Raw genomic sequence first — 24,742 nt, 5'->3', positions numbered from 1 at the left:
TTTGCTTTTGTTCTTGTAAAATTTTAGGAAGTCCATCTGTGAAAAATTCAGCTTCTCATTCATTCCATTCTTCTCCTAAGAAGTCTCCAATTCACTTATCCCTAACTAGTTCGGCTGAAGACTCTATAGGTTCCACACCACAATATAGATCCAGCAAGCCTGTTCATTCACCTGATTCTGTTAAAGGTAAGAATAACCTGATATAACTGATGAGAGTAATTGATTTCCTACTCCAGTGACTTAAAAGTTCTATAATTGGAATTAATAAAGGTTCACATGGTGTTCTTATACGTACACTCTAATTGATGCTGTGTGGTGGGTGTGTGCTTAAGTGGGTCTTCCTTATTTGTTTATTTATTGAGTCTTATTTAAATAGAATAGTTACTGTATACCACATACACACACACCCCTCAGTAAATATACATACATATTATAGGTAAATATTATCTGTTTCTTTCTCTGACATGAATAATGACCTTTTTTCTCTATTTTATTATAAGATTTTGAGTCTTCTTTTAAATGCTGAGAATGACTTTTCTTTCTTTTTTTTTTTTCAGTTTGGAGGAAATTTTATACACCAGGTTCTTATTAGTTATCTATTTTATACATACTAGTGTATATACGTCAATCCCAATCTTCCAATTCATCCCACCCCCACCCACCTTTCCCCCCTTGGTGTCCATACGTTTGTTCTCTACATCTCTGTCTCTATTTCTGCTTTGCAAACTGGTTCATCTGTAACATTTTTCTAGATTCCACATATATGTGTTAATATACGATATTTGTTTTTCTCTATCTGACTTACTTCACTCTGTGTGACAGACTCTAAGTCCATCCACCTCACTGTAAATAACTCAATTTTGTTTCCTTTTATGGCTGAGTAATATTCCATTGTATACATGTGCCACATCTTCTTTATCCATTCATTTGTTGATGGACACCTAGGTTGCTTCCATGTCCTGGCTATTGTAAATAGAGCTGCAATGAACATTGTGGTACATGACTCTTTTTGAATTATGGTTTTCTCAGGGTATATGCCCAGGAATGGGGCTGCTGGATAATACGGTAGTTCCAGTTTTCGTTTTTTAAGGACCCTCCATACTGTTCTCTATAGTGGCTTTATCAATTTACATTCCCACCAACAGTGCGAGAGGGTTGCCTTTCCTCCACACCCTCTCCAGCATTTGTTCTTTGTAGATTTTCTGATGATGCCCATTCTACAGTGAGGTGATACCTCATTGTAGTTTTGATTTGCATTTCTCTACTAATTAGTGATGTCGAGCAGCTTTTCATGTGCCTCTTGGCCATCTGTATGTCTTCTTTGGAGAAATGTCTGTTTAGGTCTTCTGCCCATTTTTTGATTGGGTTGTTTGTTTTTTTAATACTGAGCTGCATGAGCTGTTTATATATTTTGGAGATTAATCCCTTGCCAATTGCTTTGCTTGCAAATATTTTCTCCCATTCTGAGCGTTGTCTTTTCATCTTGTTTATAGTTTCCTTTGCTGTGTAAAAGCTTTAATGTTTCATTAGATCCAATGTGTTTATTTTTGTTTTTATTTCCATTACTTTAAGAGGTGCGTCAAAAAAAATCTTGCTGTGATTTATGTCAAAGAGTGTTCTTCCTACATTTTCCTCTAAGAGTTTTATAGTGTCTGGTCTTACATTAAGTCTCTAATCCATTTTGAGTTTATTTTTGTGTACGGTGTTAGGGAATGTTCTAATTACATTCTTTTACATGTAGTTGTCCAGTTTTCCCAGCACCACTTATTGAGGAGACTGTGTTTTCTCCCTTATATATCCTTGCCTCCTTTGTCATAGATTAGTTGACCATAGGTGCATGGCTTTATCTCTGGGCTTTCTATTCTGTTCCACTAATCTATATTTCTGTTTTTATGCCAGTACCGTATGTCTTGATGACTGTAGCTTTGTAGTATAGTCTGAAGTAAGGGAGTCTGAATCCTCCTGCTCTGTTTTTTTCCCTCAAGATTGCTTTGGCTATTCGGGGTCTTTTGTGTCTCCGTACAAATTTTAAGATTTTTTGTTCTAGTTCTGTAAACAATGCCATTGGTAATTTGATAGGGATGGCATTGAATCTGTAGATGGCTTTGGGAAGTATAGTCATTTTCACAATACTGACTCTTCCAATCCAAGAGCACGGTGTATCTCTCCACCTGTTTGTGTCATCTTTGATTTCTTTCATCAGTGTCTTATAGTTTTCTGAGTGCAGGTCTTTACCCTCCTTAGGTAGGTTTATCCCTAGGTATTTTATTCTTTTTGTTGCCATGGGGAATGGGATTGTCTCCTTAATTTCTCTTTCTGATCTTTCGTTGTTAGTGTATAGGAATGCAAGATATTTCTGTGCATTAATTTCTTATCCTGCAACTTTACCAAATTCATTGATTAGCTCTAGTAGTTTTCTGGTGGCATCTTTAGGATCATGCCATCTGCAAACAGTGACAGTTTTCCTTCTTCTTTTCCAATTTGGATTCCTTTTATATCTTTTTCTTCTCTGACTGCCATGGCTAGGACTTCCAAAACTATGTTGAATAAGAGTGGCAAGAGTGGACATCCTTGTCTTGTTCCTGATCTTAGAGGAAATGCTTTCAGTTTCTCAGCATTGAGAATGATGTTTGCTGTGGGTTGTCGTATATGGCCTTTATTATGTTGAGGTAGGTTCCCTCTGCCCACTTTCTGGAGAGTTTTTATCATAAATGAGTATTGACTTTTGTCAAAAACTTTTTCTGCATCTATTGAGATGATCATACAGATTTATTCTTCAGTTTGTTAATATGGTTTTTCACATTGATTGATTTGCGTATATTGAAGAATCCTTGCCTCACTGGGATAAATCCCACTTAATCATAGTGTATGATCCTTTTAATGTGTTGTTGGATTCTGTTTGCTAGTATTTTGTTGAGGCTTTTTGCAACTATATCCATGAGTGATATTGGTCTCTAATTTTCTTTTTTTTGTAGTATCTTTGTCTGGTTTTGGTATCAGGGTGATGGTGGCCTCATAGAATGAGTTTGGGAGTGTTCCTCCCTCTACAGTTTTTTGAAAGAGTTTGAGAAGGATGGGTGTTAGCTCTTCTCTAAGTGTTTGCTAGAATTCCCCTGTGAAGCCATCTGGTCCTGGACTTCTGTTTGTTGGAAGATTTTTTTTTTTTTTTTTGCTGTACGCGGGCCTCTCACTGTTGTGGTCTCCCCCGTTGCGGAGCACAGGCTCTGGACGCACAGGCTCAGCGGCCATGGCACACGGGCCCAGCCGCTCCGCGGGCATGTGGGATCTTCCCGGACCGGGGCACGAACCCGTGTCGCCTGCATCAGAAGGCGGACTCTCAACCACTGCGCCACCAGGGAAGCCCTGTTGGAAGATTTTTAATCACTGTTTCAATTTAATTACTTGTGATTGGGCTGTTCATATTTTCTATTTCTTCCTGGTTCAGTCTTGGAAGGTTATACCTTTCTAAGAATTTGTCCATTTCTTCCAGGTTGTCCATTTTATTGGCATAGAGTTGCTTGTAGTAGTCTCTTAGGATGCTTTGTATTTCTGCAGTGTCTGTTGTAACTTCTCCTTTTTCATTTCTAATTTTATTGATTTGAGTCCTCTTCCTCTTTTTCTTGATGAGTCTGGCTAATGGTTTATCAATTTTGTTTATCTTCTCAAAGAACCAGCTTTTAGTTTCATTGATCTTTGCTGTTGTTTTCTTTGTTTCTATTTCATTTATTTCTGCTCTGATCTTTATGATTTCTTTCCTTCCACTAACTTTTGGTTTTGTTTGTTCTACTTTCTCTAGTTCCTTTAGGTGTAAGGTTAGATTGTTTATTTGAGATTTTTCTTGTTTCTTGAGGTAGTATTTCTGTAAACTTCCCTCTTAGAACTTCCTTTGCTGCATCCCATAGGTTTTGTATCGTGTTTTCGTTGTCATTTTTCTCTAGGTATTTTTTTATTTCATCTTTGATTTCTTCAGTGATCTCTTGGTTATTTAGTAATGTATTGTTTAGCCTCCATGTGTTTGTATTTTTTACGTTTCTTCCCCTGTAATTTATTTCTAATCTCATAGTGTTGTGGTCAGAAAAGATGCTTGATACGATTTCAATTTTCTTAAATTTACCAAGGCTTGATTTGTGACCCAAAATGTGATCTATCCTGGAGAATGTGCCATGTGCATTTTAGAAAGTGTAATCTGCTGTTTTCAGATGGAATGTCCTATAAATATCAATTAAACCTATGTGGTCTATTGTGTCATTTAAAGCTTCTGTTTCCATATTTATTTTCATTTTGGATGACCTGTCCATTGGTGTAAGTGAGGTGTTAAAGTCCCACACTATTATTGTGTTACTGTTGATTTCCTCTTTTACCAGCTGTTAGCTGTTGCCTTATGTATTGAGGTGCTCCTATGTTGGGTGCATATATATTTATAATTGTTATATCTTCTTCTTGGATTGATCCCTTGAGCATTATGTGGTGTCCTTCCTTGTCTCTTGTAACATTCTTTATTTTAGAGTCTATTTTATCTGATATGAGTATTGCTACTCCAGCTTTCTTCTGATTTCCATTTGCATGGAATATCTTTTTCCATCCCCTCACTTTCAATCTGTATGTGTCCCTAGGTCTGAAATGTGTCTCTTGTAGACAGCATATATACAGCTCTTGTTTTTGTATCCGTTCAGCCAGTCTGTTTGTTTTGGTTGGAGCATTTAATCCATTTCCATTTAAGGTAATTATCAATATGTATGTTCCTATGACCATTTTCTTAATTGTTTTGGGTTTGTTTTTGTAGGTCCTTTTCTTCTCTTGTGTTTCCCATTTAGAGAAGTTTTTTAGCATTTGTGTAGAGCTGGTTTGGTGGTGCTGAATTCTCTTAACTTTTGTTTGTTTGTAAAACTTTTGATTTCTCCATTGAATCTGAATGAGATCCTTGCTGGGTAGAGTAATCTTGGTTGTAGGTTCTTCCCTTTCATCACTTAAAGTATATCATGCTGCTCCCTTCTGGCTTGTAGAGTTTCTGCTGAGAAATCAGCTGTTAACCTTATGGGAGTTCCCTTGTATGTTATTTGTTGTTTTTCCCTTGTTGCTCTGAATAATTTTTCTTTGTCTTTAATTTTTGTCAATTTGATTACTACGTGTCTTGGTGCGTTTCTCCTTGGGTTTATCCTGCCTGGGACTCTCTGCACTTCCTGGACTTGGGTGGCTATTTCCTTTTCCATGTTAGGGAAGTTTTTGACTATAATCTCTTCAGATATTTTCTCGGGTCCTTTCTCTCTCTCTTCTCCTTCCAGGACCCCTATAATGCAAATTTTGGTGTGTTTAATGTTGTCCCAGAGGTGTCTTAGGCTGTCTTCATTTCTTTTCTTTCTTTTTTCTTTATTCTGTTCCGTGGCAGTGAATTCCACCATTCTGTTTTCCAGGTCACTTATCCGTTCTTCTACCTCAGTTATTCTGCTATTGATTCCTTCTTGTGTATTTTTCATTTCAGTTATTTTATTGTTCATCTCTGTTTGTTTGTTCTTTAATGCTTCTAGGTCTTTGTTAAACATTTCTTGCATCTGCTCGATCTTTGTCTCCGTTCTTTTTCCGACGTCCTGGATTATCTTCTCTATCATTATTCTGAATTCTTTTTCTGAAAGATTGCCTATCTCCACCTCATTTAGTTGTTTTACCTTGTTCCTTCATCTGGTACATAGTCCTCTGCCTTTCCATTTTGTCTATCTTTCCGCAAATGTGGTTTTCGTTCCACAGGCTGCAGGATTCTAGTTCTTGTTTCTGATGTGTCTGACTTTTCTTTCTTATTTACATTCTCTTCAGTCTCTGCCTTTGTAAGTGCAAGTGTCTATCATACAAACTTACCAAAATGTTCTCATTTTTAAAATTTTAAGTTCATTTGTTATTCACTAAGACAGATGGGGAAATGATGTGATTTAGAATAAGAGCCTGATAAATAAGTGGACATTAAATATGTATATGTTGAATTGAAATTGAAATGTTTTTCATCAGATATGACAGTGATTCAAACGGCCCCAGCGCTCTATGGTATCATTCTCTTTGATAAGGGATAAGTTAGGCAAGTTGTTGCATCATTGTTAAGTCCGTTCCTGGTCTTTTGAAATTCTATGCCTAACATATTTTTAGATCCTAAAAAAAAAGAAATCAGGACCTAATCACAGATTTTAGTACATTTTCTGTTTTACCATCTTTTTCTGCATTTGTGTCCTCCTTCATCTCTTATGCTTCTAAGTTATTCTTCAATATTTTAAAAAAATTTAGAGTAGCAAATTACAGCAGTGATTATTGCAAGAGTAGAACAGTGCTGTTGGTCACCCCATTATTAATTTGTGGTTACATAATAGCGTGGCATTTTCTTTTTTTACCCTGTTGTCAGATACCCATCAAACTTCATATGTTTTGTGTTACGTTAAAAATTTCTCAATGAGAAATTATTTTTTATTCTCTTGAACCAAAATAACTCCTAGATGATTGCCTTTAAAATTTAATATCTTGAAGTGAAAGAGTCTTTTGGTAGGAAAATGAGCCATCAAAAGTATTTTCAAAGTTATACAGCAAGTCAGAGGCTAAGCTCAAAATTAAAATCTTGTGATTGACAACCAGTATTTTTTAGAGGTTGACAAAACTTAGCATACTTACTAGAGGATAGCTCAAATGCTTCTAGCCTGTCCTCTGTTGCTACTGCCACATTTATTCTAGGTTCACTGTGGCCATGTCAGCATCTGTACTCCCCTCGCCCATCATTTAATACTATCCTCATTCAGGTGTCAAGAACTGAAATGGGCACTTGGCCACACACACACTCAGAGCTGTTGCCAGCATCAGTATTAAATCTTGTGCTTCCAAACTCTAAGTTACTGGAACTACTCAGGTTTGGTAGGAAAATCTGTCATTTATAATGCAGAATGTATCATTAAACTTGAAGTGTTCTTCACACTCATCACATTTAATGCTACCTAGTTAAAATATAGTAAATCAAATTGGTTTGAAACAAAATCAGATAAGCTAGTATTGCAGTATCAGATAAAACATTTCTTTATTTTCAAATAGTGTTTTAAATTTTTCAGTATTTTAAAGGAAAGATTGTTTAACCTGTAAGAGAAAGATATCTAAGATGAAATACTGAATAGATTTTTAATACCACATCTAAGCAATTTTCTAATAGCTTCACAGTCTCAGCCAATAGAAACAACCGGAAAAACATGCAGGAAGCTTCAGAACAGACTGGAAAGCTTGCAGACTCTGGTAGAAGATTTACAGATGAAGAATGAAGGTACAGTGTACATTTTTGGAGAGGTCTTCCTTGTTCAAAAGAATACTCACCTTCCCTTCAGGTTAAGCCTCTTATCTGTAGTCCCACTGAAAAGGATCTTGAACAAGAAATTCAGAAAACCTTAGTCAAAATATGAGTGTCTTAACCATGCCTACTGCCTGGATTAATAGTGTGACCTTGGGCAGGTCACTTTAGCCCTGCTCTTCTCTTTCATCTAATAGGAATGATAATATGGCTGACTAGCCCTCAATAGAACACACGTTTTGAGTGGCTGATTTCACATGAGACTTTCCCATACACTGTCTTTCTTGTCCCTGTTAGGTCTGTAGATGAGAATTGGTATGGCAGTAGCCAAGATAAGTTTGCAGTTAATAGCCAGAAAACAAAACAACAGTATTTAGCCTTATAGAGGATTTAAATTAGCATGGGTATAGGAGACTGTGCCACCCCATGAATCACTCAATAAAAAGATAAACTGCATATAAATAGACTGAAGCAAAAGTAAATAAATAATAAAAAATGAAAAAAAAAATTTAAAAAATATATACTGAAGCTCTCCGAATGAGAAACTGTTGTACTCTGCAGATGATAGACAACTTTGGGGGCATAAATTTTAAGTGGATGTTCCCATGGATTTGGGAGGCTATCATGTTTTATGATTTGCTGACATGAATCCAGGAGCCTTTGTCAGAAAGAAATTAATTTTGGAGGATACATGTTATTCTCATTTCATCTTCCATCTCTAGAGAATATAAGTTGCTAGATGGAGGATAATAAATAATTTTCTAAGAATAAATCCTTTTAAAATAAATTTAACCTTATTAATAATAGTAATTGTTATTAGCACTTATTGAGCACTTATCAGCTATGTGCCAGGCCCTGTACTCAGTGTCTTACTAATTAGCTTCACAACACTGGGAGGTGGGTGCTAATATTATGTCATTTGGTGATGAGGAAGCTGAAGATCACCATCAGTCAATAAGTTTTAAGTCACACAGTGAGTAGTAGAGCTGGGACTTGATCTCTGCAATTTCTAACTCCAAAATGCACATTTTTTAATGTACTAAAGTTATTCCAAATTGTTACTAAAGAAAATTAACAAATTCTTTATGATAACTCCAGATGCCTGCATATATAAACATAAAGGAAAATGTTTGAGTTTAAGTTTATCATGACTTTTTTAAGGAAGATGCATTACCTTATTGGCCCCATTTTTATCCACACTTTGACTTATATTTCGGACTTCACCTGAGTCATCCTACCATGTAATAATCCAAATGGAAAACATGTTGGATTTGTTTAAAAAACTTTTAAAAAGTTTTTTTAGACGAATACTTTTCATTGGATGCACTGTCTGGGTGGAGTGTGTCTTGGAAATTCCGCAATAGCTATTTTGGAGAGAATTTGGGGAACATTTCTCAAAACTTAAAGTGCATGTGTTCTTTTACCCAGAAACTCTACTTCTAGCAATTTATTCTGCAAGGAGAAATTGTACATACAAAAGTCTGAAGTATTTCCTAGAGCATGTTCATAAACAAAAATAAGAAACAACTTTTAAAAATGTATTGACTAACATGATGCATCCACACAATGGAATACTGTGCAGTCATAAGAAATCACGAGCTGAACTGGAAAGAGGCTGACGTTTTGTTAAGTGAATAAAAGCAAGCTACAGAACAATTTCTACCACACATTTCCATTTGTGTAAAGAAGAAAACTCTGTGTGTGTGTGTGTGTGTGTACATGTGAAGATACTCACTGACAGGTTTACAGTGATGACCTGGGATGGGGAAGTTCAACAGATTGAGGGAACAAAATCAATGACCTTTACCCCTTTTTGTACCCTTCTGAGGTGTTCAAATTATTTACAATTAGTATGTATTACTTCTATAACAATACCTATCATGTTCATTTATTTATTGGCTGTGCTGCACAGCTTGTGAGATCTTAGTTCCCTGACCAGGGATTGAAGCCATACCCTCAGCAGTGAAAGGGCAGAGTCCTAACCACTGGACCACCAGGGAGTTCTCTATCATGTTCATTTAAAGCAACTGAAAGAGCAAGGATTTACCCTTAGCTCTGTTTCATAATTTCAGTCTTTTAAGACATATGCTACTTTGCAGTTTTTGAGAACTTATTGAGCTCAGGCTGTATCTATTCTGTGGTAGCAAGCTGACCTTTTAAGAAGTGCTTAATAGAATTTAAAGCCTGAGTAATGTTGCTTTTCTAACTTTGCTTTATCAACATTTTCAGCAATGTCTTCAATGATCAAAAATCAAGAAAAGAGGATACAGAAAGTGAAAGACCAGGAAAAAATGTTACTAAAATAATACATTGCTTGCCTATTCTTTACAGAGAGATGATGCCCAATTAATTGTGGTGTTACTTATAATTAGTGCCCTGTGTACTTTTTTCTTTTTATGTGAAAATTTAATAAAAGATACCCTGTCCTGTAAACTCTATTTTGAAATAAACTATTCTTGAGTGCTCTCTCAGTAAAACTTAAAAGCAGTACTAGCTAGATGCAAAAGTACCTAATAGGTGTTATTTTGTGCTAATACCAGTGTGTTGGAATAATCACGTGTTTTTTTTTTTGTCATCTTTAGTGGTGCTGAGGCAATAGTCGTCTCTTTTTTTCAGCTTAAAATGCTTCTTTCACATGAAATTGAAAGATGGGGTATAATGCCCAGAATGGGAGGACAAACTCCAAGGTACTGACCAGGATTCCTTCTGTGACCCTGAACTCTCTGTTCTGTCAATATCAGTGAATGTAATCACATAACTAAACATTGTGGCCCGTAATCAAAACTTTTAGAAAAGTTTTCTTTTTACATATTAATAACTAGGAAGCAAGAGAGAAAAAGTTTGTTATTCTTCAGCCAGTGGGTAACTTCTGCAGATTGAATGGATTCAGTCTGCCTTAATTAGAGTTTAATAAATTAGTGGGGTTTGTATGTGGAGTGTTTTCCAACGCCAATAACCAATTCTCTGTGGATACCAACTGGGTGTCTATGAGTCAATTCCATTGTGACACTACCTGGGGTTGGTGTCAGATTCTACAGATTTAAGGGCTCAGTCCCACAAGACTGCCCCTACTTCAGACACCAGTCGCAAGTCCTGGGCCACCTATACTTTTTGACTGACAGGCTGTAAATTGGGGGTTCCCACATCCTCCTCTAAAGTTTCAATAATTTTCTAGAACTGATCATGGAATTCAGGAAATTGCTTTACTTACTATTACAGTTTATTATAAAGGCTATAACTCAGGAACAGCCAAATGGAAGAGATGCACAGAGCAAGGTTTGGGGTGGAGGTGTGGAGCTTCCATGCCCTCTCAGGGCTCCCGGCACCTGGTGTTCGCCAACCCAGAAGCGCATTAAATCTCACCATTTGAGTCGTTATAGAGCTTCTTCTCCAGCCCCACTCCCCATCCTGGAGATCAGAGTGTGGCACTGGAAGTTGCAAGCCTCCGATCACTTGGTCTTTCCAGTGACCAGCCCCGGGCTGAGGCTATCTAGGGGCCCCATCTAAGTCACCTCACTAGCAGAAGCTCAGGCATGATCTAAAGGGCCTCATTATGAATAACAAGATACTCCTATCTCTCAGGAAATTCCCAGGGTTTGAGGAGCTCTGTGCCAGGAACAAAGACCAAATATATTTATGACACTACAGGATGTGAACCAAATAAAAGAGCAGAAGAACGGATACAAAAATGTTTACATTGTGCCAAAGACAACAGGAAGGACTTCCCTGGTGGTGCAGTGGTTGAGAGTCCGCCTGCCGATGCAGGGAACACGGGTTCGTGCCCCAGTCCGGGAAGATCCCACATGCCGTGGAGCGACTGGGCCCGTGAGCCATGGCCGCTGAGCCTGCGCATCCGGAGCCTGTGCTCCGCAACGGGAGAGACCACAGCTGTGAGAGGCCCGCGTACCGCAAAAAAAAAAAAAAAAAAAAAAAAAAAAGACAACAGGAACAGTGTCAAAAAAGCCTGTACTCCCGTTCCACAGTACAGCTGTCACTGAGAAACTGCTGCCCAACTAGAGACTCCGTTTCCCAACCCCACTTCCCCTCTCCCTACCTGGGAACGCCTACCTGCCCAGTTCTCACTAATGACACGTGGACACAACAGTTTGTGGTGCTTTCTGGCCCAAAGTTTTAGTGGGGTCTTTCCTTACTTTATTTCCCCTTCCACAGGCTGCCTACAGAAGACAGTGAGGTCCTAGTGGATGGAGGAGCCACAGGACAGGAGCCTGGGTGATGACCTGCAAGGAAAGCTGCCCTCTCGCCAGAAGCACCCACTGCTGTTTAGTGAGGGAGAAGTAAGCTGCTGTCGTTGCAGCCTTCTTACACGCTGGGGTCTGTGACAGCGGGTGGCGCTCAGGGTAGCCAGTGCAGATGACACGCTAAGTAGGGCATAAGTTACCACCACAGCCCTCATGCTTCTCCCTCTAAGCACATCCGATTTTAAATAACAAGTTTTAAAAATATAAAGTTTAGTATTATATGTTATCTCTTAAATCAGTTGGCTTTACCGAAAAATTTTTATTTCATCAGGTAATGATAAAATGGCTAATGATAGAACTCTAAACAGATTTTGACTGTAAATTGTTTTACCTTTAGTTTGACCTAATAGAAATGCTTGGGCATTCTGTACGGTAATGGTGAATGCCTCTGAAGACCTCACTGGTAGAATATAAAATTCACTGTGAAGTCTGTAGAAAATATATGTGAATTTAACACAAAAGTGCTATGAACCCAAAACAGTTCTTAAAGCACTTTCTAACACTATTTTCAGTTGGGTTTAGGCTCTTTTCGGCAAAGACCATCTATAACCAGGATTAAACGTTGTTTTGCCAATAGATGTTACACTTATTAAAAGTTGTTTTAATATAGAATTAATTTTCAAATACAGGCATGTATAATATCCCTCCAAACAAAGGTAAAGTTTTAAAAGAAATATTCTAAAACTTTTTTCTCTAAAGGGAGAAGAACAGACTCTGTGCCTCTTGATGTTTGCTTTTTTTCTGTGTCATTAGTGGAGACAATATTAGTATTTTATTTTACATCTAAGCTATCATGGTACTAAGATTTATACAGATAATTCAGACATTTGATAAAGATGTTAAAACTCAGGTTTTATTATTTTTTTCAGTTATAATGGCAAAGTTTAAATGTTTATTTCTTCCCAGAGCAAAGATGTACTTCCGTATCACTCTCCTGTTATAATTTTGTTACCTACTGGCGTGAAGGGAGAGGGAAGAGGGTGAAATGATTGCTGTGGGGCAGTCCATCTGTCAGCCCAGAGCTGCTGTGAGAGGAGGGGCCGTGGCGAGAGATGGTCCTGCAGGAGGCCCGTGAGGAAATGACGGGCGTGTCCCACCCTGCAGTCCGGCGGGGCCTGTAGCTCCCAGCTCTCTAAGAGGTGTCATTCAGACCACCTTGCTCAGCCTATACCCTATCCCCCTTCCTGTTCTTTCCTCTTGGGCTGCTCCTGCTAACAGGCCCCGATTAGGCCCCTTGTCTGTACACCAGCCGTTGATCATTAAGACAGAAACATACTTGCTACCCTCAAACCATACATGGCAAGTAAAATCAAGCAAAAAACATTGGGAAGTCTTAATGCATTACCTTATAGCCTGGCTAATCACATCTAGTGACCAGATATTCTCTAATCACAGTTCCATACGATGTTAACGATTTTTAAATATAAAGTGTGTATGATTAAAGAGAGCATTTCTCCAGCTGTACCAGTACAAAATCTCCTTTTGAATAAGGCGTGTTTTACTCCCCTGCTTCAAGAATCACCCAAGGCTCAAGCCTGAACCCTCGGCAGCTGGTTAGGTTCTGTGCTCCGTGACCAGTGCACATCTGAAGTTTAGCCAAGCCCTCCTCAAGACCACCAAGCCCTAAAGTAAGGATGGATCAGCATAAATCCATCCATCAGTGCCACAGGAAAAAAAAGTCCATGCTCACTGGAAGCATCATCTACACATTAGACAAAAGCCACTAGCAAATCTGAAACAACTCTGATGGCTAGACTGGAAGTTTCACTTCCTTTATTTTAAATTATCCAGGGTGCTCCACAACCTTAGCCTCTTCCATGTTCTGCAATAGCCTCTTCGCTACTTTGCAGATTGAATCAGTGAATCCCCCACCACTTGTGAACCACTTTATCCTCATGGCCAGTCTCTAAGGATCTATTGCTGCATTCTTCCCAACGGGTAACTTCCCCATTCTCTACTACCACGAACTTCCATTCCACCACCGTGTCTGCTGGCAGGGGCACAGAACGAGACCAGAGCCCGTCCTTGCTACACTGGAGTGGGATGTAAGTGTTCCATCTCCCAAGACTCTCATGGTCTCCAGTTACTGCAAGGCATTGCACACCAGCGCGTGTGATATAATGGACCTGGAAGCTGACACTAACCTGATGAACCTCTGAAGACACTGCTCCTACCCTTTTTGGTTTCACATCCACTTCCTGACCTCTTGCCTCCACGAGAGTGCTTCTGTCATAGTCCTTTCCCTGCTTAGAGCTTAACACTGGAGACTCAAGACTGCCACCCAAACCAACATCGCCCCAGGATGAGTGCCGGGACACCATCTCCCAGTCCACGTGGTCAGCCCGGGCCCGACTGTCCAACTGTGCGAGGCTCACTCCTTCTTGCGCTCTGTCCAGGAGCAGGTTGCTAGAAGGCAACTTCTCTGCCAGACATGGAGCTGCTTTAGCAGTTTTCTCTTGGCCTTTTTGGAATCCCCATTCTCCTATAGGAGATCCAAGGCTTGTGTTTCTTGAAACGTCAGAGTAACTTCTAGAGTTACCAGTCTCAGAGGTAGCTAGAGATGGTGTGTCTGGAAATTGTCCAGAGGGAACATGTGCTCTTGAATTGTCACGGTCACTGCCTTCTCCAGAAGGACTCTGCAGTCTCCATGCTGCTTCCTGCAGGTCACCAGGGCCTTTAGTCGTAGAAACCAAACATCCATTGCTTTCTTGAAGATGCTCTAAAAAACAAAAGGAAAAGTGTAATAGTGTTATGCAGTTCATGTGAGAAAAAAGTTCAGTTAGGCTGAGAAAATAGTTTTAGTTCTTAAAGACTTGGCTACTAATCTATCTGCAGTTCACAAAATTTGCCTCTATTAAAATCAAGTACTTAATTACCTGGTGTGTTCCCAACTGTGCTCTAAGAATACACAGGCATAGCCAGTAATAAAAGACACATCCAGGAGTGTCAGTATACCAGCACAAGGGTGTAAACAAGGTGGCAAGCTGTAGAGGCAGAAGTGTAACCCTGACATGGTCCTGGATCTCTGCAGCGCAGGCCGTACTGGCACGCAACCAAGTCAAGTTGTTTGGCTGCCATCATCGAAAAATGTCCAGCCTGTGTGACGAAGACCTGCACGGTTACCCTGCAAACCAGATGAGTACACTTGTACTCCCAGGAACTGCGTGCAGGTCAGGGATTGGCTCTCACAGGTGCGGGCAGGTCAGCAGCAGCTGTCACTGTGGGAGAATACAAAGGACAGCGGTGCATGGCTGGGCAAGAGTTGGGGGTGAGGGTGGGGAGGGCGGCTGGATTCGCCTTGCACACCCCATGTGCATTAGGAACCTCTTCGACAAAACACAGGCATCTTATATCCCCTCCCATTGCATACTTTAAAAATATATTTTCTTGGGACTTCCCTGGTGGCACAGTGGTTAAGAGTCTGCCTGCCAACGCAGGGGACACGGATTCGATCCCTGGTCCGGGAAGATCCCACATGCCGCGGAGCAACTAAACCCGTGCGCCACAACTACTGAGCCGGTGCTCTGCAACAAGAGAAGCCACCGCGATGAGAAGCCCGCGCACAGCAGTGAAGAGTAGCCCCCACTCGCCGCAACTGGAGGAAGCCCGCGCGAAGCAATGAAGACCCAACACGGCCCCCAAAAAATAAATTACAAATAAATAAATAAAAAGATTTTTTCTTAAGACTACACAATCCAAGCTCTCTCAAGACTCAGTTTCCTTCTTGGCCACCTCATTGATAGTCCAAATAGCTCCCTACAACTGAGGTCCCCAACCCCCGGCCCAGACCTGTAGGTAGAGGTCAGTCCTCTGCCTGTTAGGCCCCCGCGGCACAGCAGGAGGTGAGAGGCGGGGAGCAAGCGAAGCTGCCTCTGCCGCTCCCCATCGCTCGCATCACCGCCTGCACCACCCTCCCACTCCGCCCCCTTCCGTGCAAAAATTGTCTTCCACGAAACCTGTCCCTGGTGCGAAAAAGGTAGGGGACCGCTGCCCTACAAGATCTTATTCTCCAAAACCATACAATCAGCATATGGGGATTGGGGGGGATGGCGGTGGGAAGAGGGCGGTCTTGTTTAATTTTGTCTCTTTTTAATGGTGGTGTTGGAAGTGAGACGTAAACAAATATTACTCTGAATCCCCAATCTTTCGACCTGAAACATGAGTTAGGCTTTCAGGAAGAGAAGATAAATGAGCTCTCTGCAGGAGAGGCACAGGGGCAGATTTTCAAGTGGCTACACGTGAACGCCACTCCACTAAAGTTTACAGATGTCATTTTCACCACTAGGCTGGAGTCCAGGCATGGGCAGCTTGCCAAGGGAGGGCGCTGGAAGGTAAGGTTCTCTGCCAGTGCTCTTAACTTTGCCTAGTATACAGGGTCTAAAATATAGAGATGGAAACCTAGATGTCAATTGTACTCGTCGGAGCAGAATTAAGTGTCTCTTCCCTGGGGTTTCAGACAACCATGCACTGTTCGGGTGAGCGTGGGGGAGGGCCGACAGCTCCGAAATGGGCGGCCATCGAGCAGCCTCAGGGCTTCAGCCGAAGCCTTCAGGGCCAGAGTCCAACCTGAACTTTGCCTCCCCGACAGAAGCGTCCAGACATGGGAGGCTGCTCGCTGCGCCGGTGTTCCCAAACACAGCTCTTCCACGGGGTGAGGGATGGGAGGCCATGAGGCTATGGGATTGGGACCGAGACAGTGCCCCTGCTCGGACAGAAATTGGAGAGGGTCGTGGGATCTCCGAACTCTAAGCACCCCTTTCCGAAGGCCCGGAAGGGGCGCCGCCGCTGCAGCCGCCCGCACTGCACCAAGCTCCGCCAAGCAGAGGAGCCCATCCCCGCTGGAGGAGCAGGGGTAGGTTCTCAGGGGCGGGCGCCGAAGGCAGCGACTCAGCGGGGCGCGGACCTGGGACAAACCGCCTGGGCATCCCCAGGGCCTCGGTGTAGGGCGAGAACCCCACCCGGCGCGTGCGCACCAGCCGGGGAAAACGCGAGCCGCGGGGAGGGTCCTGCCCGGGCTAGGAGAAGCTAGTCCTCGGGAAACCTCCAGGTGGATTTCCGCCCCCTGCCCCCCTCCCGCGGGTAACTTCAGAGCCCCCCGGCAGATATGCCCTCGAGACACAGGGAGGAAGAATACCTGGTTTGGTGACCAGCTCCCGCCTAGAAGGTCCAGGGCTCAGTCCGCCGCCACCACCCTGATCGCCTCCCGGAGCCGCAGCCTCCCCTGGAGAGGCGTCCTTCCCCTGCTCCGCATCCCCCTCCTTTCCCGTGTCCCGCAGCAGCCAAACGAAAAGCGCTCCGGCCAGACCCCCTCCGACCAGCAGGGCGGACCAGACGGCGCCCATGACTAAGAGGCCGCAGCTGCGGGAGACGACGGCGACCGAGACGGGGGCTCGGGTCACGCAGGCAGAGCCACACCTACCCAGCCCGCTGCAGCCTTTTACGGTCCCCGGTGGCGGGCGCTCCCGCGCGGGGCCCAGCCCTCCGCGACCAAAACTCAACTTTCCCAGCCCCGCCCCATTCCCCGCCCCGGGGCTGCAGCCCCTGGTTCTGGCAAGGCGGACACGCGAGCGCCCTCCTTCTCCAACATTTTCCCTTCTCGACCCCGCCAGTCGCCGGCGGCGGGGAGCACCCGGCGCAGGGTTCCAAGTGCGTCCCACGCGCGTGAAGAGTCCAAGGGCGCACGGCTCCCGTGCGCAAACCCGCCGCCTTCTTTTCCTGCTCCGGCTGCAGCTCAGGTGCAGCCCTGCCTGGGACAGCGCCGGCCACCTCGGCGCCTCCTCCCCACAGACAATCAGTAGCAGTGCGGCCCGAGCTTCTGGCACTTAGACGCTGAAGAGGCCGAGGTGCATCTGTGACACGCGAGGTTGCGGCGAGAGCGGAGGCGAGGCGGGAGAGGCAGCCGGGCCGGGTGGGTAGACCCATACAGCCGGCGCGTTGGAAGCTCCATTCCTCCGCCAGTTGGCTGCGCTTAACGTCCCCAAGCCTCCGCCTCCCCGCCTGTAAAAGGAAAGGATTGGACTGAGATCCATCCATCTGTAAATGCCAATCACCTTAACCGCCTGCAGTCATTGCTGAGGGTGCGTGGTTGTCGCAAAGTGCGCGTCCTCCTTACTGGACTGCATGTTGTGCAGACGCAAGCTCCTCCGGATGGGTTATTAATAAAAAATTGCGGGCTTCCCTGGTGGCGCAGTGGTTGAGACTCCGCCTGCCGATGCAGGGGGCGCGGGTTCGTGCCCCAGTCCGGGAAGATCCCACATGCCGCGGAGCGGCTGGGCCCATGAGCCATGGCCGCTGAGCCTGCGCGTCCGGAGCCTGTGCTCCGCAACGGGAGAGGCCGCAACAGTGAGAGGCCCGCATACCGCAAAAAAAAAAAAAAAAAAAAAAAAAATTGCAACCGTCTTTGTTAAGTGCTGTCGGTGTGCCAGGTGTTTAATGTATGCATTTAATTTGATCCTCACAAAACAACAACAACAATCTGGGAACTAAGAATTATGCACATTTCTTTCTAAATTCACTCCTATGCTGATCTGATGGCTTTACACACCAACTTCAAGCTAACGGTTCCCACGTTTGTATCTGCAGGGTGAGCCTTTCCCTTGACCTACACGCTCCCACATCCAACTGCTAAGACCACAGCTGGAATGATTACTGAAATGGCTCCTCTGGTAAAACAAATCGTTCCAACGTGCCCCGGGCTCGAGCCTTGTTTGCAAAGTCAGGTACAGAAAGCAGTGGGAGTCCTTGGTGACTCTGCAGTGTTTGTGGGATGGGAGCTCGCTTCGGAAGGCTGAGCGGTGAACGTGGTGAAGGCTGTGAAGAAGGCTGACGTGGAGGGAGCCCTCTCCAGAGAAACTTGGAGGCCAAGGGGAGGAGAGGAATCGAAGTGTCGCTTGAGAAGAGAACAAGGCCTAAGGGAAGCTCTTTCAGACGGAGAGACACGTGGGCACGTTTGTTCAGTTCGTCGGCGGGAGAGAGCCAGCCGAGACCTGGAGGAAGATGTGAGGAGGACGCGAAATCCTGGACGGGGATTCCGCGGGAAGGAGGAAGTCAAGAACACCATTAGAAGGGGCGGAGTCGGAGGAATGGAGGGGAGGAAACAGGCGTGGAAAAGAAAAGAAGGCACAAAAGAAACATTTTGAGATACACAGGGGCCCGTGAGTGAAGTTAGCTATAAGCTGAGTGAGAGAAAGGAAATCCAGGTGAGTTTTTTTGTTTTTTGGTTTTTGGTGTTTTTTTTTTTTTTGCGGTACGCGGGCCTCTCACTGTTGCGGCCTCTCCCGTCGCGGAGCACAGGCTCCGGACGCGCATGCTCAGCGGCCATGGCTCACGGGCCCAGACGCTCCACGGCATGTGGGATCTTCCCGGACCAGGGCACGAACCCGTGTCCCCTTCATTGGCAGGCGGACTCTCAACCACTGCGTCACCAGGGAAGCCCAGGTGAGCTTTTAAGGAAAGCAGAGCAGGTAGGAAGGAAATGGCCGCTAGGGGAAGAAGTTGCCTTGGGAAGTCCTGTGGGTCCTTCCATCACAGGCCGGTTGCATCGCTCCCTTCCTGCCTTTCCCAGTGACCGCGCCTCCGTTCACAACCCCCCCTCACCTGTCCAGACCTTAGCATCCTCCCGCAACTCCCTCCCCTCTGGCTGTGATCCAGTCTGCAACCACTCCTGATTTAATCCTCCTAAAGCACAGCCTGGGGTAGGGCATCTTCTCTGTCTACCAGACTAAATTCAACCCCATTTTAGCCTTCAAGGTCTCCCTGACACACCCCAACAACCTCTCCAGGCCTTTCTCTTATCGTTCACCTGAACTCCAGCCAAACGGGGACTCTCCTGCGGGAGCCTTCTCTCATTGGTTTAGACGTTTCCCAAAACCCACTTCCTTCCGTGAACTTTCCCCTAGCCCCCAATCCCAGTCTTAGCCCCCAGCCCTCAAATTGATATGCCATTCTTTTCTTTGAACTCTGATTACGTACTGTAACTCTGTTAGAGAAAAATACGAGGTTTTCTCTTATGGTATAATTATTTTTGTCGTTTGTCTCATCCCCATATTAGATCATAAATCCCTTGAGGGCCAGAGTTTGTTTATTCTTTGTATTCCCCAGAATACAAAGTTTGTTATGTAATAGGCCTTTTTATTGTCTTTGTTCACTGAATACCTAATATATACTGGCCCTAAGCTAAGTGCTTTATGAGGTTTATCTCATGTTAAATCCCTGAGAGGAGTAATCTGCCCAAGGTCATACAGCTGGTGAGTGACCAAGCTGAGATTTGAACCCAGTGTTCTGGCCTCCCAGGACTCCTGCTCGAAACTCTAGCTACATTGAATCCTAATGCTTTTAAACCATGTCCAAATTTCAAAGCATACATTTTAGAAGTGAGTGTGCAAATCTGGATGTGTGATACCAGCGTATCCCTCTGGTAGTATTCCAACATTTATGGTGAATTTCAGCCTTGCTCTCAGTTTGTAATTCCTCTCTCTGCAAGCCCTCACCTCATTAGGGAGATGTACTCACCACCAGCACCTGTCTGTTTCTGTCAAGCCTCTGGCTTCTGCTACTCCACATAATGTTAACCACAAGTCAAACCTTCTGCAAAGCAGTCGCATTGGAGCTGCCCGGTTTCATATTTCATAGGGACATTTTCTAAGTGCAACTGTTTGCAAACCTCTGACTCATCTTAGTTCCAGAATAGACTCCAGGCTGAGATCTCTTACGCTGAATGATGAAACCTTTAGAGCAAAGGAAAATCTGTGTCAGGAGAACAAGTTCACTACGTAGAGAAGAATAAAGTTAGATTACTACTTTGTACCGCGTAAAACGGTGGACTGCGGATAGAATGAAGTCCTTAATGGAAATGGTCAAACTACTACTAACAGAACAAAATCCAAGAGACTCTCATTGTGATACTGCATAATGTAAGAGGCAAAAGAATTTCTTGACTTCATTAAAATAAGGCTATCTTGTCAGTGAGGCTGCTATAGACAAAGTTACCAGGTAGATCCAGATGGGGAGCAGATTTTCGTGTTGTTGAAACTGACAAGGCACTAATATGTAGATATAGGATGAACTCATACAAACTGATTCCAAAAACCCCACAAAACCTGACAGGAGATCCAGTATAAAATGAACAAGGGATGCTTCTCCCCAGTGCCTGGAACATAATAGGCACTCAGGGTAATTTTTGGTTGAATAAATGAATGACTAGCAAAAGATGCAAAAATGCTCAAATTCACTGGTAGTTAGATAAATGCAAATTAAAACAAGGATGTTACGCCATTTTACATCCACCAGAAAGGCAGATATTAGAGAGATGCAATGCTGCTGATGGGAGAGTAAACCGGTACAAACAATCTGGAGAACAATCTGGAAGAATTTCGTGAAATTAAGTATGCGTATACCCCATGACCCAGCAATCCCCCTCCTGAACATGTATGGCCAAGAGGTTGCACAAGACTGTAAGGGGGCACATAGTGTTATTGGGGATAACCGTAAGTTCAAGGCCACCTGGCTGCCTATTATGGGCAAATAATAAGTAAACTATGGTGGATGCCGATGAAATGCTATGAAGCGGTTACGACAATGAACTTGATCTACACACAGCAATGTAATTAAATATTAAATACATATTGGCGACTAAAAGGTAAGAAACTAATATCTCGCAAGTTGCACAGTGCGGCCAGAAAAAAAAAAAAAAGAGAGAGAGAGATTTGTGGGTTTGGCTCTTGAATAATGATGTGGACCGTCTAAGATTCCAGGAAACCTGCAAGGTTTTTTGAAGAACTATAGTGCAATAAACACTGCCAGCTTGGACTAAAATGGGGGCTGTCTAGAAAGGGGATAAGTGTATTTTGCATATGAGAGCAACATAAATAATTTGTGGCTAAAAGACAGGCTGCACTGGTCTTATACTATGGCCACAAATTATTTGATATTCTTCCCTTCGAAGGAAATTTGGAGGAGTTCAGTTCTCCTCTTCTTGAAGGTGCGCTGTACTTAGCCACTTACTTCTAATGAATAGAATATGGCAGAAGTGGTGATGTGTGATTTCCAAGACTAGGTTATAAAAGGCATTGTGCTTCCTCCTTGCCTTCTCTTAGATCACATGCTATAGGGCCGACTTTTTCAACCTCAGCACTATTGATATTTTAGACAGGATTATTCTTTGTTGTGAGGAGCTGCCTGTGCATTATGGGATGTTTAGCAGCATCCCTGGCCTCTACTCACTCAAAATTCCCAGAAATTGAATTGTTGTGTCAAAGGCTATATACATCTGTACATATGTACACACACACACACACACACACACACACACACACACACACAAAGTCCCTTATTTATTCTGTTGTGTTTTTTTTTTTAAGGCTTTGGATAGCCAAATTGCCCTTCAAAAAGTCTGTATCTTTTCCCACTTTCACAAGTTGAATATATGCACCCTTTTCTTAACATTTTTGCCAACATCAGTTTTGTCTTAAAAAAAGTCTTTGCCGATTTGATAGACGAACATTGATACCTTGTTTTAATTTTTTTTTTTATTGGTGACCTTGACCATTTAAGAAATGATTTTGGTCTGTTGTATTTTTTTATGACTTAGCCCGCTTTTTTCCTGCAGCATGAGGAAAATCGTAGAACCTACTTTCTATGCGAGCAGAGCAGGTGACGCTGTACATTCTGGTGTGGAGGTCTGGAGAAGCCCTGCTTCCCTCGCCACCCCTCTGAGGCAGGAGCCCACTGTAGGAAATTCTTCCTTTAGAAATTCATTCCTTTGGTTCGTTCTCCCTCTAGATTTTAAAATATCAAGCAAATCCACGCTAAGGTATTGGCGACACATCAACTTGCTTTTTGACACATTCTAACAGTTACCAATACTTACAGTGCCATGGTTGGGTAGGTGGGTGGGATTGGGAAGCAGTTAAAGAATAATACTGAAAAGAGGAAGACGACAAGAAACAGGGGATAATGGTCACCTCAAACTTTGCCCTCATCATAGTTTTGCTTAGGTATGTCCTTTTCTAGTCTACCTCACTCTCTCCCAAGAAGATAACTGTCAATTCTTAAAAAAAATTTTTTCGGGAAATTTGCCTCTTACGTGTTGGTGCTTCACCATTCCTGATATTCATCCATTCATTCAATAAATGCATAGTTTGAGCCCCAACTATGTAGGACTCTAGGCACTCTGCAGGACACTAGGAAAAACCTATACATTCCCTGCCCTCATGAGCTTATACTCTAGTGAGGGAGACACACCATTAATGAGTAATCAAAGAAGATTGCATGATGGGCGATATAATGGCTATCAGTGAGGTGCCAGAACTGGGAATAATCTGCAGCAGCTCTGCTGGCCTGTTGGTGCAGGAGTGGTGCAGGCATGACTTTGGAGGGGGAGGTTGAGAAAGAATTCTGACCTACATTCACTTCAGTAACAGTTTGCTCTCATATGCAAAATACACTTAGCCCCTTTCTAGACAACCCCCGTTTTAGTCCAAGCTGGCAGTGTTTATTGTACTATAGTTCTTCAAAAAACTTTGCAGGTCTCCTGTGAATCTTAGACGGTCCACATCATTATTCAAGAGCCAAAACCACAAATCTCTTTTATTTGGGGCCGCAGCTTACGGGATCTTAGCTCCCCAGCCAGGGATTGAACCTGGGCCCCGGGCAGTGGAAGCACAGAGTCCTAACTACTGGACCGCCAGGGAATTCCCCACAAATATCTTGAAGATAAGCCCTTCTCTACCTTGAGAGTATGCTGAAGAACAACGTCCTCCATTTCCTTAGACGCTCTATTGTTTGACTAAAACTGTGAGGCACACTTTTAAAAATTTCAGTAGAATTTTTGTCCGCCTGAATGTACTCTGAAGCATCACCTTTGAACTTTCTGAGGTCTTAACAAGGGATTTAACAGTTACATCCTTGGATTCATCTTTAGACCATGTTTTCCTGGCATGTCCTTTGATGTGTTCTTTTGGATTTGATCTTTGCTACAAATCATTTCTTAATTTAAACATCATTTGTCATCTGAGAGGCTAGGAGTTTACAAAACCATCAAGTCCTGGTTGCTTTGGGTTAAACTGTCCCTTTGGCTTATCGATCTCCTCTTGCATTTTACTATAGGCAGCAAGAAACCAGGCGGTACCTTCAACACTCTGTATAAAAATCTCCTTAGTTACATCACCAGTTCATTAGGTAGTTTTTCTACTTTCCATGTTACTTCAGGTGACAGTATGGATAAACTTCCTGCTATTACATAACAAGGAGACCACTTCTCCCAATTTCCAACTGCATTTACCTCATTTTCCTGCCAGCCTTCACCCACAGCCTCTTCACAGTCTATGAGACTTCTGCCAACAGTTTCTTCGAAGTTCTTCCAGTTTCAACCCACTTCTCAATCCTGTTCCCTTTCACATTTTACATTCTTGTTATAGCATCCCACTTCCAGGCACAAAAATCTATTAGTTATCTATTGCTGCATAACAAATAATCAGTAAATTTAATGGTTTAAAACAGCAAACATTAGAGTCATTTTTATGGGTTAGGAATTCAGAAGTATCTTCTCTGAGTGGTTCTGGCTCAGGATCTCTCATATGGTTGCAGTCAGGATGTCAGCGGTGGTCACAATCTCATCTGAAGGCTTAATGGGGGCTGAAGGATCCACTTCCAAGACCGCTGTTCACATGGCTATTTGCAGAAGGCTTCAGTTCCTTGCCATGTGAGCCTTTCCATAGACAGCTTGGGTGTCCTCACAACACAGCAGCTAGTCTCTCCCAAGTGATTCAAGTGAGAACGAGGAAGCCACAATGTCTTTCATGCTTTAGTTTCAGAATGACACCTCATCACTTCTTCCACATTCTGTTCCTTAAAATCAAGTCTAGGTACAGCCCACATTCAGGGGAAAAGGGGTTAGACCCTGCATTTTGAAGACAGGTGCATCAAATAATTTGTGGACCTTTTTTTAAACAAACACAAACCTCCCAAATTAGGAAGTCCTTGGGATTGTCTAAAGTAATCTCATGTCTTGCAGCTATTGAACTGAGAAAGAAAAAGGAAAAAAAAATGATCCTTTAATTTGCTGAATTAAAATATCATTTGAATTCACAGCTTTGTAAGATCTCGTAGGTGAAGACAGAGTATAGATTGGGAAAGAGTGAGACCCTGAATGCTGAACTGTGAACATATGGGAATGTTCAGA

General features: G+C 43.1%; 2 protein-coding genes across 2 annotated transcripts in view; one reads left to right on the top strand and one right to left on the bottom strand.

Moving 5' to 3' along the window:
• CCDC158 (coiled-coil domain containing 158) overlaps nucleotides 1-9,658 on the top strand; it is a 78,059-nt gene extending 68,401 nt beyond the window's left edge. The window contains exons 21-23 of the mRNA XM_032633143.1: nucleotides 28-186; nucleotides 7,172-7,279; nucleotides 9,533-9,658. Of these exons, the coding sequence (XP_032489034.1) occupies nucleotides 28-186; nucleotides 7,172-7,279; nucleotides 9,533-9,609 (344 nt within the window). The 3' untranslated portion in view covers nucleotides 9,610-9,658. The remainder of the gene's footprint in view (nucleotides 1-27; nucleotides 187-7,171; nucleotides 7,280-9,532) is intronic.
• A 2,735-nt stretch (nucleotides 9,659-12,393) lies between these two features.
• Nucleotides 12,394-17,385, bottom strand: STBD1 (starch binding domain 1). The gene is made up of 2 exons (XM_032633675.1): nucleotides 16,697-17,385; nucleotides 12,394-14,281 (listed from the first exon to the last, which is right to left on the bottom strand). The coding sequence occupies exons 1-2, from the start codon at nucleotides 16,902-16,904 to the stop codon at nucleotides 13,419-13,421; spliced, it is 1,071 nt and encodes a 356-aa protein (XP_032489566.1). The 5' UTR covers nucleotides 16,905-17,385; the 3' UTR covers nucleotides 12,394-13,418.
• Nucleotides 17,386-24,742: the final 7,357 nt, after the last annotated feature.

Source organism: Phocoena sinus, chromosome 5, assembly GCF_008692025.1.
Source record: "Phocoena sinus isolate mPhoSin1 chromosome 5, mPhoSin1.pri, whole genome shotgun sequence".
NCBI classification, from domain to species: domain Eukaryota; kingdom Metazoa; phylum Chordata; class Mammalia; order Artiodactyla; family Phocoenidae; genus Phocoena; species Phocoena sinus.
The sequence above is the reverse complement of the archived record's forward strand: the minus strand, read 5'-3'. Positions and strand labels throughout refer to the sequence as shown.

Coding starts and splice junctions, on each gene's coding strand:
- STBD1 (XM_032633675.1), bottom strand. CDS start 16,904: ATGGGCGCCGTCTGGTCCGCCCTGCTGGTCGGAGGGGGTCTGGCCGGA. Junction 14,282..16,696: donor GGAGCTGGTCACCAAACCAG/GTATTCTTCCTC, acceptor TTTGTTTTTTAG/AGCATCTTCAAGAAAGCAAT.